The sequence below is a fragment of the Euleptes europaea genome, chromosome 5 (genome assembly GCF_029931775.1).
Source record: "Euleptes europaea isolate rEulEur1 chromosome 5, rEulEur1.hap1, whole genome shotgun sequence".
NCBI lineage: Eukaryota > Metazoa > Chordata > Lepidosauria > Squamata > Sphaerodactylidae > Euleptes > Euleptes europaea.
Genome location: NC_079316.1, coordinates 44,118,949 through 44,132,657, shown reverse-complemented (window position 1 = coordinate 44,132,657; position 13,709 = coordinate 44,118,949). Strand labels below are relative to the sequence as shown.

General features: G+C 45.7%; 1 protein-coding gene across 2 annotated transcripts in view; it reads right to left on the bottom strand.

Annotated features, from left to right (window-relative positions):
- Positions 1-7,808, bottom strand: part of SNED1 (sushi, nidogen and EGF like domains 1) — a 74,706-nt gene extending 66,898 nt beyond the window's left edge. For both annotated transcript variants that reach the window (XM_056850085.1, XM_056850083.1), the window contains exon 1: positions 7,599-7,808. In XM_056850085.1, coding sequence (XP_056706063.1) covers positions 7,599-7,808 — 210 coding nt within the window. The remainder of the gene's footprint in view (positions 1-7,598) is intronic.
- Between the last annotated feature and the right edge of the window lie 5,901 nt (positions 7,809-13,709).

Genomic DNA, 13,709 nt, shown 5'->3' with positions numbered 1-13,709 from the left:
GGAGCCAGCGTGGTGTAGTGGTTAACAGCAGTAGTTTGGAGCGGTGGAGTCTGATCTGGAGAACTGGGTTTGATTCCCCACTCCTCCACTTGAGCGGCGGAGGCTAATCTGGTGAACTGGGTTGGTTTCCCCACTCCTACACATGAAGCCTGCTGGGTGACCATGGGCTAGTCACAGAGCTCTCTCAGCCCCACCTACCTCACAGGGTGTCTGTTGCAGGGAGGAGAAGGGGTCTGTAAGCCAGTTTGATTCTTCCTTAAATGGTGGAGAAAGTCAGCATATAAAAACCAACTCCTCTTCTTCTCATTGGGATGTAAAGCCATAGAGCCTGTTCTTCACTGCAGCCATTTTTTCCAGGGGAACTGATCTCTGTAATCTGGAGTTGGAATTCTGGGACATCTCCAGGCCCCACCTGGAGGCTGGCGACCCTAGTCCAAGGCCATTAAGGACTTGATAGGTGATAACTAGTTTCTTGAATTGAACCTAGTAACTGATTGGTAATAAATGAAGGGACTGCTGAATGGGTGTGAAATGCATATTTCTTTTAGCCCACAACGGCAACTGCGATGTGCATTCTGTACGAACTGGACTAAGGCTATTTTAAATTTGGTAGGTAGGTGATTATTTCAGGCCTAACACAAGCCTAGGAACTGCTAGGACTTTGGCTGTATTCTAATTTTTGCTATTCAATGTTTCCTATATGTTTTGCATTCTGGAGGATATATCACAAAAGCAAAGCCTTGGAGCCTAGTTCTCAATACTTTGAGGCTGCAATTCTAGCAGGCAATCCTAAATTTACTTTTAAGTAAACAAGCACAAATTAGGCTTCACATGAGAAAACCAGGGTTTTAAGGACACAGATGCTTTGTACCACATATGAATCAAATGTATCTCTGAATATGGGAAGCTGAGCACAAGCAACCCATTGTCACACAGATCTTTGAATATCTGAGCCCAGTATTATGGTATTTTCAACAATATGCTTATTTTGCCTGTACAACTAGGATCACAAGAAATAGGTACAGTGAAGAAACAAACTAGGATTCAATGGGGCACAGTTCTTCGGGTCAGAAAAAAGATAAGTCACTACACATTCCCACAGGTTGTGTGAACCAGCTGCATGGAAAGAGGGAAGGATTGCAGTACAGACGATCCTTATGGTCAAAACTGCCAGAGGGGAGAGAATACCTAAAGATGCAGGTGAGAGGAAGCCATTTTAAACGTGAACACCCTTTCAGAATGTTATCAAAAGACACAGAGGGGAGCAGAGGCTGGAAACAGCAACTAGAGGTAGCAGTAAGATGACCGAGGGACAGCCCCAGGCATGGATCAAGCTTTATGAGAAGGGTAGGCATTTCCCAGCACTTTGTTGCTGCTATGTGTCTCTGGTGGGATAATACAATTGTTTCATACGGGCTCTGTTACTTTCCCTAAGAACTTGGCCTAAGAGTTTGTCCCTTTTTCTATGGCACCAGCAAAGTATTTTCAGTGCTGTTTTCCACTAAACAGAAATACCCAATTGGTTTTAATTGTATATTATATTGGCCTATTTCAAAGCAGTACCTTTCTTCTGAAGAACTGCCATGCTCTTGCATACATTAAGAAATAAAAACGAACAGGCTTCACTTCTTAGTGAAAACAAGTGCCTTCATGGTTCAGTAAACCCTTAGTTTGTTCCCCTTCTCATTTAAACAGAGAGGGGGGAAAACTGGACTTCTGAAGGCTAGAGTGAAATTCTAGCTGCCTGGAAATTCTGTTTCCATCCTAGCACCCACTCCAGCAGCTTTCTGCAAATCAGAGGGGCTTATCAGGCAGAAGCAAAAACAAGAAAAGGAAAAATGCAGGGGGTGGCTATTAGAGAATAAAGCAGAGCCCACCTGGGCTACAAACGCTGCTGTGGGAGGAGGAAGAGCTCCTGCTCCCCCCTCAGCCTTTTCTGCATCAATACAGCACTGGGGGAGGAGTTATTTCCCATTTCCGTTGCTCCACAGGCACAGAGTATTCTGTGCCTGTAAGGCAGCAAAAAAAGGGTAATAACTCCCCCCAATGCTGTTTCAGGATGGAAAATGGCTGGGGTGGGGAGGCAGGAACCCCTTCCTCCTTTGGCGGTGGCATTCCATGCCCCAAAGGGCTCCGCTTTATATTCCAAGAACAAAGGCAGGATATAAATGTTTTAATAAATAAAATAAAAATAAATTAATAACTATTCCCCGCAGCTGCTGCGTAGCTGCAAGGAACCTGGACTCAACTCTAAAAAGTGAACATCCAGTTTGGCTCAGGTTTACCAGCACATCTACTGACTGTGAAATCTAGGCCTTCGTGGAACTGAGGTAAAGCTCCCTTAGATCAGCCAATGGTACCACAAGAGAATTAGCTCACTGTAAGACCTACAGCACCAGGCTCAGTTGTGGGAAGTGCAGGCTCGGATTCCCACTCACCTCTCCGTATGGCTCTGGTTGTCTTAACCAAAGGACACTTCAGTGATAAAATGAAAACCTCACCTATGCCACTTTGAGATTCTGTAGTAGTAAGAGTGTGATATAAATGTGATCCAGCAGATGCTTGGCCGACTTTTTTAAACAAGTTATCATAAAGTAAGAAGATTCCAAAAGCAACTTTTCCCAATGTTGAACTAATTACGGTCTATCTAAGGTTTAATCACAACCTGCCATTGTATAAAGGCTTTTGTATCCCTTGGCCTTTCAATAAACCATCATTCCCTTTTCTCTTTTCTGACATTTTAATATTTATTGTCAATCTAATTCAACCCACCCCTCAGTCATCCATTAATCCTTTTTTATGATGTAAGCTGTCCTCAGCCCTGCCTGGCAGGGGACAGCAGGATACAAGTATGATTAAATAAATAAATACATAGCTTTAATCTCTCTGTTCTGTGAGGGGAGTACAGCGGTTTTGTCTTCCTTCATGCTGTCTTGGAAGATTCACTCTCATTGCCCTTCTTCACATTCTCTCCAATTTGTCATTGGCTTTCCACACATCAGAGCTCAGGAACTGAGCATCATATTCCAGAGGAAGTTCTACCAATGCCGAGTTGTTCATTAATTATAGTCAAATGTGCAAATCAAATGCAGCCAAGTTGCTTAATTATATACTTGCAGTGTAGCCTTGTGTGACTAATGAGCCCCCCCCCCAACAGACACACAATTTGGATTTAATGAATAATCCAATACTCTATCCACATACGCATCTTTTTTCTAGCACGGAACCCATTTTTGTACTCTCACAGCAAGCCAAAGGCACATTTCCATGGAATCCCCACATATTATATCCACCAATGCCTCTGGTTTTCCCCCCTGCAGATAATTTGTCCTGGCTTGACCTTTTCTCTCCCTGCATCCATTGTTTAATGTAATCACCATTGTTTGTAAGGCACAACAGGCAAAAAAACAAAATCAGAGGGATTAAAAAAAAAGAAATCCACTGCCCTAATTTGGCTCTGGTGAGCTAATCTCAATTCTTGATTCCTGTGTAGGGTCTATAAAAGAACAATAAGATTCCCCCCTTTTCAGACAGCTGTTCACCTTAAGTATCTCCAGATGTCTGTCAGAATAAACATTTATTACCTCCCCCATGGACAGTGATGAGATAGGGACATGCCTGTTTACTGTATTCATATTCCACCCTTCCTCCAAGGAGCTGGGGGTAACATGTAGGGGGTTATCCCATTTTATCTCCTCACAACAATCCTATGAATTATGTTCAGAAGAGACAAAGTATCCAGTGCAGAGTCACTCAATGTGACTTACTGTGCTTTCTGCAAACTCTTGAGCTGAGACAGAAGTACTGATTGGTTTTTGTGAACCTTTTCACAGCAGCAACAAACAAACAACCCCCACAACTCCACAACAATTTTGGAAATATTTACCTCTTTAGGAAGCATTGTTTTCACTCCATTTGCCATCAGTGACACTGGCACAAGGCCAAATCTGATTGGCTATGTAGCATTGTGATATCTTGTTCACTGTGTGAATTCCAGATTGCAATAGTGAATATTGCCCTGACCTGGATGGCCCAGGCTAGCCTGATCTCATCAGATCTCAGAAGCTAAGCAGGGTATTTGGATGGGAATACCAGGGTTGTTATGCATAAGAAGGCAATGGCAAACCACCCCTGTTATTGCCTTCAAAACCCTACTTGGTTGCCATAAGTTGTCTGCAACTTGATGGCACTTTGCACACACATACACTGAATATTGCATTCTCTTTTTGACATCTTAGGCAAACTATTCTATATGGGTATATTTCAACCATTTCTTGCGGTTGCTTCATAACATTAACAGCTATAGTATGGGGAGTGGAGAAGCAGAGATCCCAGGAACAAAATAATGGCTTCACTGGGCTCTGTGCACCATGCTCGGGTGCATTAACCATATCTGAACTGATATTACAAGCATTCCCATGACATCAAAGGTACTCCCTGTGTCCAGCAAATGAAACCTGATGTGAGAGAAGAGGAAGTTAACAAAGAGTTTCCAATTGTATCCAGTCTTCAAGCAGAAGTCTTCAAAATACCATGTTCATAAACTGACTGCCAGCCTGTAGGTAAACTGTACTGTCCAGTGGGCAACCAAAGATTCAAGGGAGGGATTTGCAATAGAGCCGTGAGTACAAATATGTACTCGTCTCTAAGTATACTGCCTGCTAAATTTCAACTACAACAAAGTTCAAAAAAGCACAGGTTCTCAGCTATCCAAGACACAAGTGAAAATCTAATGGTAGCTCACAAAAGATGAACTACTCATATGGATATCATTTCCATGATAGATAATGCATGCACACCATCAGATACAATCAGTGTTTGTGTCACTTTTGCTCCACGTACACTTTGCAGGAGGGTCTGTTTCCTGGGGTGTATCCTTTTAACAAAACAGACCCGTGAGATTGTTACATGGAATGGTGTCCACAACTGACCACATGGAAGCAATATCCATCTAGGAAATATGCTTGGCATGAGCTTACACCATTGTGATTAATTACCATCTACCTAAGAGGTGATGTTTTTGGCTAATCATAAGACTCCTTTTGCAGACCCATTTACAGAAAAAAGACATATCTTAAAGCTATTTCACTGTATTGTTGTAGAAAACTCTCTAGAGGCAACTTCAAAATACACTGCTCTGTCCAGGAAATGAAATTTTTTTTGTCATCTTGTAAGCAATTTCCTGTCTTCTATCATGGCAGGTAAGGAGACTTTTTTTTAACCATGTAGTTTTTACACTTACCCTTCCAAAATGTGTATGACGTTCTCATTGAGAATTTCGCTCAATCTTAAAGCTACCATCCTGTTTATAAATTATGACACTCGCCACAGTACCATTTGAATACCCAGCTCCTATAGCCAGATCACCCCACAGATCTTAATAGTAAAAAAGTTGGGAGAACCTGAGCAAGGAGAGAACTGTCCTTGAACCCAGGACTTTTAGGCCACTTACCGCCTAGGCCACAGAACATAATTGCCTAATATAGCAAAGACACACTGATTCTCAACATCCTGTTACCGCTTTGATGCCTTAAATTGAATTAGACTGTTTGACTGTCCCCAAGTAAATCCAGATGGCTTTGGAAGTGATTTAAAAAAATAAGAACACAAGCAAAAAAAATGTAAGCAAAAGGCAGCTAGCTATAAAGTAATCCATTTCTAGTTTGGGAGGGCACAGAGATTATGACCAGGAGTGGAGAAGGGGGTTCCTGCAGTTTGTCAGTGCTACTAATCAGATCACAGTGACCAATACCAGTATTTGGCATGACAAGAATCGTTGGTTTTAAAGACCAAGAATCAATGGATGCCCAGAACACGGAAGCTTGAGAACAAATCTTTACTGTAACATATGCAACATAATGGCTACAAGACAGATATGAATTTTAAAAGGGTTCCTGTTTCAACTCTCTCCTTTGCCGGGAATTTATCAGACAAGCCATTCTCTTGCAGCCTATGCCCTGCAATATGGGGATAATGAAACTGACCTACCGTACAGCATTGTTGTGTATGAAACATTCTGAACAGTCAAAATCACTATACATTTTTTAAATAAAATGTTTTATTATTATTAACACCAGGATTAGATCACAGGCCATTTATCTCATTGGCTTCTTTCCAACCATACTAAATGATCTGAAGGAAAACAAGAAAATACTATTCCATATTTGTAGTGCTCAAGCTTCTGACATTATATTCATAGTAGGCCCAGACATTTAGATATAAACAAGAAAGTTTGATAATTCAGACGTGCATAGGCTAATAAAAATGTATTTTGGTTTCACGACTTCTGGTCTGTGGACTCTGTGGTTTCCAAGGCCGTTAAGTGATATACTTGCTCATTAGAATCTGCTATGGAGGGGGGAAGAAGAAGGTTTTCCATGACTGCAGGGGAAAAAAAATATGTCAACATGTTTGAAAGGACCATAAAACAGCTGGTAAACATATTGTCTTTCCAGATCTTGTTTTTAAAGCCTATCTTGTGGTTCTGTAGAATCATCTGGAGACTGATCACTGACTCTTTTGGTGACTGTAGCTGGCTGGGATACTCAACTGGCTAGAAAACAGCACTCTCATGCTTCCTCATTGTATTAAATGCCCTGTATAACCCCACAGCCGGGGTCTCTGCATAATGTTCAAGGGTTGAAGACAAACACTCCTTCAGCAGAGGAACACTGAGAAATCTGTGCGTGGACATGCATCCTTGTGTAACTGTGTTTGCAAACAAACCAGTTCTCTCTGCTTCAGCTGCAATGAACTCCTTGATTCATCAGCATTAGCTACCAGTGTGAACCACATAGGACCCAAGATTTGTTATGAGCCAAAGGGACAGAACTAATTCCCCAGCCTCCAGTTAGGCCAACTATGTGCAATGCCAAAGCTATACTATAGCCGAAGCTATACTATAGCCAATAAGGTCTACAATGCCTTTGGGCCAGTTCAGACACTCCTAGGGATGCAATTCTAAATATACCCACTGAACTGGTGGGATTCACTTCTGAGGGAACAGGCTCAGGATCTCACACTTTCACACATGCCGTCTAATGCACTTTCAATGCACTTTGAAACTGGATTTTACAGTGGGAACTGGCAAAATCCACTTGCAAACGATCGTTAAGAGTGTACTGAAAGTGGATTGGAAGTGCATTATTTGGCGTGCGTGAAAGTACCTTAGGCAGATCATGAGAGGGTGGGCACCTTGGCCATCTTCTGGGCATGAAGTAGGGGTCACCGGGGGTGCCGGAGGTAGTTTGGAATTTCCTGCATCGTGCAGGGGGTTGGACTAGATGACCCTGGTGGTCCCTTCCCACTCTGTGATTCCATGCCCGCTGAAAAGTGTTTAACGCGAAGCGTTCCCTTTCCAGTCATATGGAGGAAGTACCATCTGGCCCGGTCCAGCCAGGTTGACCGGCGCCGCGCCGCGGCAGCAATTCAGGCAAGCCCGGGAGGTCAAAGAAGTCTCCCCTTCGCCTGCTACGCAAAAGGGTACCCCCTCTCCAAAAGCCGGCCCTGCAAAGCAGCAGCAAAAGGCGGACAGAGTAACGACCCCGCGCGAAGCCCTCTCCAGGATGCCCACAGCCCGCGCGGGGCCAGCTACTCACGTAGAGCGCCGGGTGCGCCGCGCCGAAGAAGGGGAACTTGACGGCGACGGGCCGCAGCCCCGAGCCCCCGTCGTCCTGCTGCGGGGTGGCGGCGTCGCCCCGCGCCGGCCCGAAGGGGTAGAAGTCGGCCAGGGGCACGGCGCCCTTCGCCCGCGGCCGCAGCCAGCTGCCCAGCGCCAGCAGCGCCACCCAGCCCCACAGGCCCCGCATCGCCTCTGCCGGCGCACGAGCCTTAGCACCCAAAGGGACGCGGCAGCACCACGCCGGCCGCAGCAGGAGCAAGAGGAGGAGGAGGCGGCTGCGGCTGCTGCTGCTGCTGCTGCTGCCGGCGGAGAGGGCGGCAGAGGGACCCGCGCGCACGCCGAGCCCCGGGCAGCAGCGAGGCAAGGAGGGAGGGGGCGGCGCCTCGCGCACGCCGCAAACCTCGCCCCGCGGGGCAGGATTTGCATATTCATGTCCCGCTCAGCCAATGAGGACGGGCCCTGGAGGAGGAGGAGGCGGCCGCGGAGGCGGGGGGCGGGGCGGGCTTAGGAGGAGCGGCCCGCTCTCCGAGGCCATCTATTCGTGGAAGGTTTTGCATTGGATTTGCCGCTCTATAGATGCACATTTTCCCCATCTGAAGTCTCAAAACTCTGCATGGCGGCTTATTGTTGAGTTTTGAGAATGTGAATGGGGGGAAAGTGCATCTAAAGCACTGGTTCCCAACCAGGGGTCCGCGGAGAACTAAATTAAGGTCCGCGAAACAAAGTTATAAACCCATAATAAATTACTATTTTCAATTAAAAGTTCTCTATTATAAAAATATATATTCAAATACTATTCTAAGTTTAATGTTTAACTAACAGTTATGATTGACTCAATAAAGGAAGCTACAGCCTTCAATTTGCAAGATCTGAGCAAGGCTGTCAAAGATAGGACATTTTGGAGGACTTTCATTCATAGGGTCGCCATGAGTCGGAAGCGACTTGACGGCACTTAACACACAACACACACACCAGTTATGATTAAAGTTTATTTTCAAATTCTTGAATTTTTATTTTGAACCTTGGGGTCCCTGCACCGAACAAAAAAGTCCTAGTGGTCCCTGGTCAAAAAAAGGTTGGGAACCACTGCTCTAAAGAGTGGCAAATCCAATGCAAAACCTTCCATGAATAGATGGCCCAAGCGCTAAGGCGGCGCTGGGTCCGGCTGGGGGTGCACGTGGGCCACGGGGAACGTCCCCGGGAGGGGGCTCGCTGGGCTTTCCTTCCGAAGGAGGCCGTAATGATGTGGTAAAACGGCTCGTAGAGGAGGAGGCCCAAGACCGTTGTTTGCAAGGAAACAGTCATTTATTCGGAGCAGCTGCTGCCCAGAGCGCTCTACTGAGTAAAAATCTCTGAATTTATCCACATTCAAGATATGACAACCCATCAACATCCAGGGTAAAGCTGATAGCCCTCCAGACATGGAGGCGGCAGTATAGGAACAGTTTCACCCAGTTCTTGTTATGGTTTGCTGTAACCCTCCATGGCTCTTGCCCCAATTCCTTAGCACACAGGCACACACAGAGATATTCTGCCCAGCAACAAGCTATTCCCTGGCTGTTCTAATACATTGCAATACATTTTACAGAAAGGAAAAGAGATTTTTGCAAATTGCTAAATCAGTGGATCTTCCATAGTCAGGGGAAGTCTACCCTGCGGTCTCACGAATCAGCGCCGAGCGGAGGACTGGGCTGGAAACAGCGGGCGAAAACGCGCGGTCGCTTTTGCCTCCTTCCTTCCCTGTTTCAGCCAGGATTCAGCCAGGATCGAAATTCGATCCTGGCTGAATCCTGGCTGAAACAGGGAAGGAAGGAGGCAAAAGCGACCGCGCATTTTCGCCCAACATGGAAGGAACTGCAAGCCACGCACCGTTGTACGCTGTGCAGTGGTGCTATAGCGGCCTTTCGCGACAGAAGCTGATACCGCGCTAGGTATTCCCAGCGATGTATTAAGAGTTTGAAAATGTTGTAAAAAAATACTGTTCGCACTTTCTATGTATTCCCACCGATGTATTAAGAGTTTGCAACTGTTGTAAAAACTACTGTTCTGCACTTTGTTTGGCCCCTTTAGCTGTGAAGACGTCTTCCAACCATTTTTAGCCGTGGCATCCAAAAACCCTTTTAAAGCGATGTTTTTATAACATTTTCAAATCTTAATACATCGCTGGGAATACCTAGTGCAGTAACAGCTATTGGCTTCTTCCAGTTGTGGACGGTTGCTATAGAGCGGGCAGAGCGCTTAAATTAGGGGTTGCCCTTAGCCCCTATCCTGCCCCCTATGTGGGCAGGCTTTAGCTGAGTGAAAGGAACTCTGCAAAGAGTGGGGCGCAAAGGTCAGTGTCAGAGGTATGGCATCTGGTTTGGTCCCTAGGGATCGTTTGGGTTTGATCTCCCTGACTGTGGTAGATAGGGTGTTTGGGGATATGAGGACACATGAACACATGAACACGCCTTATACTGAATCAGACCCTCGGTCCATCAAAGTCAGTATTGTCTACTCAGACTGGCAGCAACTCTCCAGGGTCTCAGGCAGAGGTCTTTCACATCACCTACTTGCCTAGTCCCTTTGACTGGAGATGCCAGGGATCGAACCTGGGACCTTCTGCATGCCAAGCAGATGCTCTGCCACTGAGCCCCAGACCCTTATACCTCATGGCTGGTTAAACCATTTTCAGCAGGAGGAACTAGAGTGGAATACTGGGAATTCCCCTTCAGTAGAGGGAAACTCGCTTCAGTTTAAAGGAAGCTGTGGTCAGGCCTTTTCTGAAGAAACTGTGATTGGCCAAAGATGATCTGGCCATTCATAGGCCTGTTTTGAACCTCCACCTTTTAAGCAAAGTGATTGAGTCGGTGGTGACACACCTAAATGAAAGTACCCTGCCTGGACCTTTCTCTGACTTCAAGCTTGGCAGGTCTGTTATGTTCTGCTGGGTGGGTCATATAATTGGCAGGGTAAATGAATTTTATTCCAGGGGACATTCAGTAGAAATTTGTTCAACAAGCTGATTGAGGCACATTGCATGGATGAGGGAGGCCTATTTGTGTGTTCTCCTTTGCTATATCAGAAACAAAAGCCCCAGATAAGGGGGCTCCATCCCTGAAAAGTGGATAAAAACATGTGGAATAGAATAATAGAGTTGGAAGGGGCCATACAGGCCATCTAGTCCAACCCCCTGCTCAGTGCAGGATCAGCCTAAAGCAGTGATGGCGAACCTTTTAGAGACCGAGTGCCCAAACTGCAACCCAAAACCCACTTATTTATCGCAAAGTGCCAACACGGCAATTTAACCTGAATACTGAGGTTTTAGTTTAGAAAAAAACACTCATACATTAATATCTTTTGTCTTAAAAGAAAAACAGTAACAGAGCTTTATATGCTTTGCACACACCTTTGCACACTTTTACCACATGCATTTGGAAAAGCAAACCTTTTTTTGGGGGGGGGGAGAGGGATAAGTGTGTTACTAAGTTCCTTAGTAAGACTTCAGCACAATGCTAGAGAGTTGGAATTCATATGCAGGACTGATACTGAGCCTTGGACAGAATAAACATTTTTTACCAGCTGATAGTAATACCATGCGAGGCCCGGCGCCATCTCGAGGTGGCAGGGTGCGGGAGGCGCTGCTGCCGGGAGCCGCGGCAACCAGCTCGGCCCCAGCCTCGCCCAGCGGAGAGGGAAGTGGGCGGGGCTGAGCCGGAGCGGCGGGCAGACGCCAGCAAAGAAGGCGGGGCGGGGAGAGCCGACAAACAGCTGAGAGAGAGGGAGGCCGCCCGGGGAGCCCCGGAAGTGCAGGACAGGAGGCTCAGGAGGGGGCGGACGTTGCTGCCGTGCGCCTGGCCCTCTCACGCAACCGCAGCGAGCCACTCCAAGGCAGACCCTCGGGTGCCCACAGAGAGGGCTCCGCGTGCCAACTCCGGCACGCGTGCCATAGGTTCACCAACACGGGCCTAAAGCATCCCTTACAAGCGTTCATCCAGCTGCTGCTTGAAGACTGCCAATGAGGGGGAACTCACCACCTCCCTAGGCATCTGATTCTACTGCTGAACTACTATTACTGTAAAAACATTTTCCTAATATCCAACCAGTATCTTTCTGCCCGTAATTTAAACCCATTATTGTGAGTCCTATCCTCTGCTGCCAACAGGAACAGCTCCCTGCCCTCCTCCAAGTGACACCCTTCAAATACTTAAAAAGAGCAATCATGTCCCCACTCAACCTCTTCTTCTTCATACTGAACATTCCCAAGTCCCTCAGCCTTTCCTCGTAGGACTTTGTCTCCAGGCCCCGATCATCCTTGTTGCTGTCTTCTACACCTGCTCCATTGTGTCCACATCCTATTTGAAGTGAGGCCTCCAGAACTGCACACAGTACTCCAGGTGTGGCACAACCAATGCGGACTCTGACATCTTGTAATTTGAATGCCATGCCTCTGTTGATACACTCCAAGATTGCATTAGCCTTTTTTTGTCATTGCATCACACCGACTGCTCATAGTCCACCCGCAACTTAAGATCTTGTTCACACACACACTGCTTCCCAGAAGTGTCTCCTCCATCCAGTATGCATGCTTCTCATTTTTGTTACCCAGATGTAGAACTCTGGGTAACATGTAGAATTCCTTTAGCAGTGGAGGACCAAGGAAGTATTTTTGTTGAATTGTATGATTCCATCTTGTTGGAATAGTGATGGCTTGAGCTTCCAAGAGCTCTTGTTTTAGGAGTGCCCACTCTTCACTTGCTCCTTTCCCTTCCAGCATTCTTGCCCATGGAATGACTCTCATCATGCCTCTCAGTTCATTAAAGCCTGCCCTACTAAAATCTAACGAACATATCTGACTATGAACTTCCTTGGTCCGCCACTGCAAAAAGAATTCTAGGAGGACATGGCCACTTCCCCTTAAGGTCCCCACCACCTTCACTCCATCTACTCTTGCCTGTTGGTTAATATTTTCGAGTATGGCTGAGTCCCCCATAGCTTCCTCCTCCATTTGAAAAAGGAAATTGTCTGCCAGGCAGGTCAGGAAGTTGCATGACTCTGGACGTTTAGCAGAGAGTGTCTCCCAGCACATATCAGGGAAGTTGAAGTCACCCATAACTACAATGTTGCCTAAGTTTTTATGACCATTTCCCTGGGCCATAGGCAGTTATACATGGACTGAATTTGAGTCTTGGGTTACCAACACAGTTAGTCCTCTAGTATTCTTTATATTTGTATATCTTGTAGGTTAGGTAGATGCAGAGATTGTTCATCTTTACCATCCAAATGCTTTCCTATCATCCTTTATGTATTCTGGGTCTGGTCCAGGGTGAGCTGGCATTTTGCACCCAACCAAACCATCATGTAACCACTAGAATTATCATGAGTTGTGGAAAACTGGCCCTATGAATCAATCAGTTTTCAAGGCAAGAGACTAACAGGTGGTTTGCCGCTGCCTTCCTCTGCACAACAACCCTGGCATTCCTTGGTGGTCTCCTATCCAATTACTAACCTGCTTAGCTTTTGAGATCTGATGTGATCAGGGTAGCCTGGGCTATCCAGGTCAAGGCCTGGATGTTAGTTGATTAATTGTTAATTACCAATGTTATATAGACAGATGCCTAATTTAGATGTCCTGTCTGCAAATCTTGCAAATTAAACTTAATAATTAGAAAATAGTCACAGAGTAATTAATATGAATTGGGTTTGGAATCCTGATTTATTGGCAAGAGAACAAGCCATAGTTTGTCATTTCACCAAATTGGACAAATTTGGAATGCAGAAATCTTCAGTCTGCACATGAAGGGAGGTGGAGGGGGAACACAAGAGCCCAATGGCTTGTTCATGTAATGGCAAACTATGGTTTGTTGTATGTCTGAACAGAGCCTCTTCCTCGGAATTGTCTTCCCATTTCTTCTAAAGAACAGACCTTGGCTTAGCTCTAGAGAAAATTCTGAAATATCCATGAATATCTATGATTATTTAAAGCACCTTTGCCCACACATAGCAACATAATTTATTTATTTCATATTTATTTATTTATTGTTTAAATTTATTTCCCTCCCTCCCCTTGTCTTCAGGGCTCAGAGTGGCTCACTACAACGAATATGAT